General features: G+C 56.3%; 1 protein-coding gene across 1 annotated transcript; it reads left to right on the plus strand.

Moving 5' to 3' along the window:
- The first annotated feature begins 2 nt into the window (after positions 1–2).
- Positions 3–4133, plus strand: DNAJB13 (DnaJ heat shock protein family (Hsp40) member B13). The gene is made up of 8 exons (XM_069032463.1): positions 3–79; positions 711–814; positions 1055–1216; positions 1616–1773; positions 2524–2637; positions 3329–3442; positions 3529–3605; positions 3946–4133. The coding sequence occupies exons 1-8, from the start codon at positions 12–14 to the stop codon at positions 4097–4099; spliced, it is 951 nt and encodes a 316-aa protein (XP_068888564.1). The 5' UTR covers positions 3–11; the 3' UTR covers positions 4100–4133.
- The last annotated feature ends 2732 nt before the right edge of the window (positions 4134–6865 follow it).

Consider the following 6865-nt stretch of genomic DNA (forward strand, 5'->3'; position numbering starts at 1 on the left):
AACGGGACGCCATGGGCATAGACTACTACGCTGTGCTGGAGCTGGACCGCGGTGCCACCTCCGACGACATCAAGAAGGCGTGAGGGACCCCCGGCGTCAGAGATTCCCCTCGGGCCAGGAGGAAACATGGGACCCGGGGGGTGGGGGCGGGAGCGGGGCGGCCCCGTGAGTGGCTGTCTGTCGCCTCTCCCTGTGCCCCACAGTGGGGACTGCGAGGGGGGAAAAGGGTCTGGGCGGCTGTGGGGGGAAGCCCGGGCTGGATGTGGGAATGGGGTGTCTGCTGTCCCCTTCAGTGGGTCTGGAGGGGCCACCGAGGTATCCTGAGGGCTGGAGCCCCTTTGCTCTGGAGCCAGGCTGGGAGAGCTGGGGGTGCTCACCTGGAGAGGAGAAGGCTCCAGGGAGAGCTCAGAGCCCCTTGCAGGGCCTAAAGGGGCTCCAGGAGAGCTGGAGAGGGACTGGGAAAAAGGGGGAATGGCTTCCCCCTGTCAGAGGGCAGGGATAGATGGGATATTGGGAAGGAATTGTTCCCTGTGAGGATTATGAGGCCCTGGCACAGGTTGGTCAGAGAAACTGTGGCTGCCCCATCCCTGGAAGTTACTCAAAGCCCTCTCCAGCCTGGGATAGTGCAAGGTGTCCCTGCCCATGGCAGGGCATGGGAATGAGATGGCCTTTAAAGCCCCTCCCAACTCGAAACATCCTGTGATCCGTAGTTATCGGAAGTTGGCCCTGAGGTACCATCCATTAAAATGCAAGGAGCCCTGGGGGCTGAAGAGGTTCCAGCAGCTGGCAGAGGCCTACGATGTGCTCAGCGACCGTAAGTGGGGAGTGTCCCCTTCCACTGACCGGAGGGGCAGGAGGGGCTGGAAGGGGATGTGAATTCCTGGTCCCTGGCAGAACCAGCTCTGTGACCCAGAGCCCAGCTGGGAACTGGCACACACTCCCATGTCCATCTCTGCTCTTCCTGGGAACCCTCTTCTCCAGCCTCCACCCAAGCAAAACCCAGATCTCAGGCTGGGGCTCTCCCTCAATTCCCAACCCTTCCTTGTTCCCTAAGCCATGAAGAAAGGCATCTACGACAAATTTGGGGAAGAGGGGCTCAAAGGTGGCATCCCCTTGGAGTTTGCAAGCGACAACCCTTGGAGCGTAGGATATGTGTTCCACAACAACCCTGACAAAGTCTTCAGGGAGTTCTTTGGAGGGGACAACCCCTTTGCAGGTAAGCTGGGAGACTTGGGGCTGGCTGGGGTCTGTCTGTGACTGCCATGGTTCCATGGCAGCTGCCAGCTCAGAGCATTAAGCTTTCCAGGAATGTTTCCCTGCCCACTCAGTTCCCTCCAGTGCTTGGAGGATATAGATCCTGACTTCCCCTAGTCCTGCGTGCGGGAGAGGCCTGGAGGTGCATGTTCAGGCTGTCAGCTTTCCCCAGCTGCTCCTGTGACCCTTCCTGGGACGATTCCCATCAAAAAGAGGGATTAGGGAGGCGAGGTTGCCATAAACACTCCTGGGAAAAACCACTTCAGATGATTCCGGGCGGGAGAAGATGGGAGGTAAAGAGCCCAGAGGACCCCCCATCTCTGACGCGAGTGAGGGGCTGTCCCTCTGCTGCCTCACACAGAGTTCTTTGCCGAGGATGGCTCGGAGGTGCTGCTGCCCTTCGGAGGGCCCCGAGGCCGGGGCGCGCTGCAGCGGGACCCCCCCATCGTGCGGGATCTCTACGTGTCCCTCGAGGACCTGTTCCATGGCTGCACCAAGAAGATTAAGATCTCCCGCAGGGTAGGGGCTGTGGCGGTGAAGGGGGTGGATTGTGGGGTGGGCTCTGCCCTCGGTGTGGGACACTGAGGATTTGGGGATGGCTCTGTCCCGGGAGCTTGTCACAGGGAGGGATTAGCACCAAAGCCAGAAGGACCCGAATCAATGTCCCCCCCTGCCTTGGCAAAGGGAATTCAGCACTGGAGGCAATGTGGGAGCTGGTAGGAAGCGAGGGCTGATCTCAGAGATGGGTGGAGAAGGAGCTCAGCGTGTTCTGGGTTCCCATCATTCCATTTTCACACTGCTTTGTGTCTCCTTTTTGTGCCCTTGGTGACCTGCATCCCCCCCCTTGTTGTGCCAGTCTCCTGGATCCAGCCCTGAGCTTCTCCTGCTCTAGGACATGGGAAAAAACCCTCAAGTTGTGCCAGGGGAGGTTTAGGTTGGATATTAGGGAAAATTTCTTCACTGAAAGGGTGATTGGGCACTGGAACAGGCTGCCCAGGGCAGTGGTGGAGTCCCCATTGCTGGAGGGATTTAAAGCTGTGTGGATGTGGCACTTGGATGTGATTTGGTGGCCTTGGCAGTGCTGGGGGAACAGCTGGACTCTGATCTTGGAGGTCTTTTCCAACCTAAATGATCCCATCATTCTATGCTCTGATCCTGTGTGTACCCACAGCCACTCTGGTGTGCAGTACAACCCACCCTTGCCCTTTCCTCTGGTGAGCAGAGCACTCCTGACCCTCCCTCTTTGGGCCCCTTGCTGTGCACCCCCAGGTGATGAACGAGGATGGGCAAACAAGCACCATCAGGGATAAGATCCTAACGATTGACGTGCAGCCGGGATGGAAGCGGGGCACCAGGATCACCTTCGAGAAGGAAGGAGACCAGGTAAGCACAGAATCACAGAATAGTCAGCTTTGGAAGGGACCTCTGGAGACCTCCTAATCCAACCCCCTGCCCAGGCAGGGTCACCTGGAGCAGGAAGTCATCCAGATGGGTTTGGGATGTCTCCAGAGAGGGAGATTCCATGCCCTCCCCGGGCAGCTGTTCCAGTGCTCTGCCCCCTCCATGGAAAAAAGTTCTTCCATGGTATGAAGCTCTGGTTTCCCATTGCTGAAGGCACTCAGCAGCATGACCAACAGAGAGACTCAGCATTACTGTGCTCAGAAGCACTCTGAGGAGCCATTCCTGCCTGGATTTTCCTTAGAACAGGTTGAAGAAAAATAATTGAAAGGGGTGGTTTTCTTCCTGGCAGAAACACAGTTTTGGATTTGTCCTTGGCTGAGCAGGAGTCTTGGAGAAAAGACTCCTTTTTCTTTTAAGGGAGGAAGACACCTTTCCCCTCTCTCTTGCCAGCTGAAAACAGCAACAAAAGAGCAGCAATTTGTGTCAGCTTTCCCTCTATAAAATAATTTCCAGGTTTCCAAGGACAGGCTGGATGTGGCTTGGGGCAACCTGGTCTAGTGGAAGGTGTCCCTGCCCATGGCAGGGGGTGGAACTGGATGAGTTTTAATGTCCCTTCCAACCCAAACCATCCTGGGATTCCATGATTCTATGATCTTTTTCCCCTCAATTTTAGGGCCCAAACATCATTCCAGCTGACATCACCTTTGTTGTCCAAGAGAAGCTTCACCCAAAGTTTAAAAGAATCGACAACAACCTCCTTTATGTTGCCACAATCCCCCTGGGAAAGGTAAAGAGCCAAGTGAGGGAACAGACCTTCACCTTTGGGCTCTGGGGCTGCAGCAGCAGCTCCTGGTGCCACTCCATGCCCGGCAGGCGCTGACTGGATGCACCCTGGATGTGTGGACACTGGATGGGAGGCTGCTGAACATCCCCATCAATGACATTGTGCAGTAAGTGCCAGGGGAAACCGGGCACTTGGGAGGAACCTCCTCGGCACTGGGGTGCTCCAAAACCTTTTCCAGCAGGTTTGGGGCTGCAGGAGGAGGATGGTGCCCACAGTGGGCAACTCTTCTGGTCTGGGGCCATGTTGCTGGGAGCAGAGGCAAGGAGAGGGCTGGGCGTGGGTGGATGAGGGGGATGCTGGAGCCTGGAAGAGGAGGACAGGCCCCTGGATGAAGCTGGAGGAGCAAATAACCTGAGAAACCCATGTGGGGCTCTGCAGGTGGGGCTCATGGCTCCTGTGTTGGGATCATCCCGCGGCTCCTCTCAGCCTCTTCCTTTGCTTGGCAGCCCCAAGTACTGTAAAATGGTGCCAGGGGAGGGAATGCCACTGCTCCAGGACCCCCAGCGCAAGGGAGACCTCTACATCTACTTTGACATCTGCTTCCCCAAGAGGCTCAGCCCTGAGGCAAAAACACTCTTGAAACGCATCCTCCTGCCCTAGGGACAGTGACCTTCCCCCTCTCCCCCCTCCTTTATCCCCCCAATAAAGCTTTGGAGCCAGTACTGGGACTGGGCAGAAGTTCTTCCAAGCAGTGGGAACCCTAAAGCACAGGATCACCCTGAGGCCTGGCCCGGCTCCAGCTGGCTTTGTGGTCTCTGCTCTCCAGCTCCCACCCTGCAGCAGCAGCTCTGCAGCCATGGGGAGGCCGAGGGAGGATTTGGGGGCGATGGAGGGAGGCACCCATGGCCAAGACCCCACCCACTAGCCTCGGTGCTTTATTTTCCTACTCCCAGAATCTGTCCCTGCTAAAGCTGATCCCTGACAGCACAGGGAAGACATCAGGTAACGCTTGTGTTGCCTTTTCCAGTGGCACTCCAGGGCTGGGAGAATGCCCTAAAAAGGGGAGGGAACCCTGACCCCGCTGCGATCAGACCCCACAGGGGTGGTTTATTGGAGGTGCCAGTAAGGAATAATGGGAATTGCCACATCAGCTGGCTTGCTCCTGCCTGCCCACACCACTGCCCCCGGAAAGTGCTGCTCTTCCCAGCTGGAAAACCTAGAAACACTTTCTTCTTTCTCCCTAAAAACTCCTCTCTGGAAACCTCCGTTCTCTCATGTTTCTCCTCAAACACTGTTGTTCCTCCTTCACTCTCTCTGGAATTGGCATTGCTGCTTCCCAGCACGTGGGCAATTAAGATAATTCAGCCAATTAAGATGCTGAGCCTGGCTGGGCTGGTGAGAGGGGCTGGAGGGCCTGCAGTGCTGCACTTCTTGTACAGCACAAACCCCCCATTCCAGGAGCCCGGCCCCAGGAAGGATGGAATGAAGCTGTGCTGGGAAAAGCAGTGCTGAAGGGAATGTGCCAGGGATATCCCCATCCCAAAGCCAACACGGGTTGGGATAGTTGGGGTTTAGTCACCACAGTGAGGTTGTGGGACCCTTTGGAGAGACCAGTGAAGCCATCCTGGATGAAGGAAGCATCTGCTTCACCACGAGCCAGGAACATGTCTGGCCACCACCTTCTTCTGCTTTAAAGTATCAACTGGAGCCTCACCTCAGGGTGGGTAAAATCAGCTGAATTCCAGGGAATTCCATCAAGTCTCCCACAAGGACGTCAGTGGGGCTGTGGGGAAGAGGGTTATAAATAGCCAATTCTATGGGATATAAACCTGTCGTTGTCCTGATCCCGGCTGAGAGCTCAGATCCCCATCCACCACAACTCCATTATTCCAAAGGAACTCTGGAATTCACCTCCACCCTTTTCCGGCAGATACAGGTAGGACCAGGCTGTCAGAAATGTCATTCCCAGGGAGTGAATCCCAGCAGAGAGGAAAAGAGGAGCCCCGTGTCCCTGTGACTGACCCCACACCCACAGTACCGGTGGGGGCGGGAGGTTTTGGGACGCGTTCTTCGCTGAGGACCCGCCCGGCGGAGCCTCCCGGGTCCCTCGCAGCGCCGGGGCCTGCAGTGCCCCACGTTCCCCACAGGGCGGCAGCACCGGGTGCGCAAAGCCCCGCTCGAGTCCCGGCCGCGGCACCGGCGGGGGCCCGCGTTCATTCCCCGCTCCGCCCAAATCCCTTCCCGCTTTCTTATAAAGTTCACCTCGGCTTTGCAAAGTCCAGCCCCTGCTTCCCAGAGCATCGGTCCTCGGTGGCCTGCAGTTCCCTGGAAAACCCGAGCCAGCAACAGCTCAGCCCGGCTGAGCAGAAGGCGTTGGGCAGGACGGGTCAGAATCCCCGCCCGCCTGCTGCACTTGGCGTGAGATCCAGCTACAAACTCTGGAATTCTGCAGATAGCCTCCCAAATGTTCCAGGATCATACCTTTAAAATGGCTCCAAAGGGAGACAGCTCTTGGAGCCCCGAACACAACTCCACGATCCCAAAGGATCGGATGGCGGAGCCGCGAGGTCGCTTCCCTGCGGACCTGCAGTGCCCCACGGTCTCCACAGGGCGGCAGCAGCGAGGCCGCGCCGGCAGCGCCCGGGCCGGGATGCTCCGCTCATTCCCCGGGAAAGGAAAATTAAATGAGGAGCTCGAAGGCTCCCGGCTTTCACACCTCTGCTCGGATTGCTCACTGTGGGGCTTTGTCCCTGAGAAGTGACACCAATTCAAATATCAAAGTGCCCTTTCCCAGCATTTTCATCCCTACCTATTGAAAGGATGCTCTTTTCTGTTACTGTATTCTTTGCCTGATTTTATCAGAACCATTTTCATCCAGATCCCACTTGTCAGTTATTCAATCCTTTACCATTGTACTTTGGATAAAATAAGGGACACCAGGGATGCTGGACCACAGGAAATCTTGAGGAGAAACCCATTAAAACCTGTCAGGGAAAGGTTTTAAGGCACTCCAGAGCACAGAAACCTGTTCATGCCTTGTCAGACCATCCCATTCCCAACTGCATTGCAATATCAGATTTCTCTGCTCACCAAGGACACCCCCCCCAGGCAGGAGGGGCATTTCTCCCACTCTCCAATAGAGAGCTCAGGGAGATTTTCCAGCCTGGCTGGTGCTCCACTGAGCAGCTCTTCAGGCCAAGTAGCTCCTCTGGGTTTGTGCAAATGATGGGAGCTAAGAAAGGAAAGTTAATCGAGCATTCCAGGCTGACTGGAGTTAAAAGATGCTGGCCAGAACATTCTGACTGGGAATTTCATGCAAGAACCTGAGGAAGATGAGACACTCACTGGAGTGGGCTGCACGTGGATGATCCAGCCGTGAGAGGGCAGTGAGACCCAGCTCATAGTGAAAAACACCCACTTAAGAAC

This window comes from Aphelocoma coerulescens, chromosome 1, assembly GCF_041296385.1.
Source record: "Aphelocoma coerulescens isolate FSJ_1873_10779 chromosome 1, UR_Acoe_1.0, whole genome shotgun sequence".
In the NCBI taxonomy this organism is placed as follows: Eukaryota; Metazoa; Chordata; class Aves; order Passeriformes; family Corvidae; genus Aphelocoma; species Aphelocoma coerulescens.

What these genes read in the sequence shown, in the direction of transcription:
- DNAJB13 (XM_069032463.1), top strand. Translation starts at nt 12, where the DNA reads ATGGGCATAGACTACTACGCTGTGCTGGAGCTGGACCGCGGTGCCACC. An exon ending in TCCGACGACATCAAGAAGGC is followed by an intron (nt 80 to 710) that starts GTGAGGGACCCC and finishes TGTGATCCGTAG; the next exon opens with TTATCGGAAGTTGGCCCTGA. An exon ending in AGGGGACAACCCCTTTGCAG is followed by an intron (nt 1,217 to 1,615) that starts GTAAGCTGGGAG and finishes TGCCTCACACAG; the next exon opens with AGTTCTTTGCCGAGGATGGC.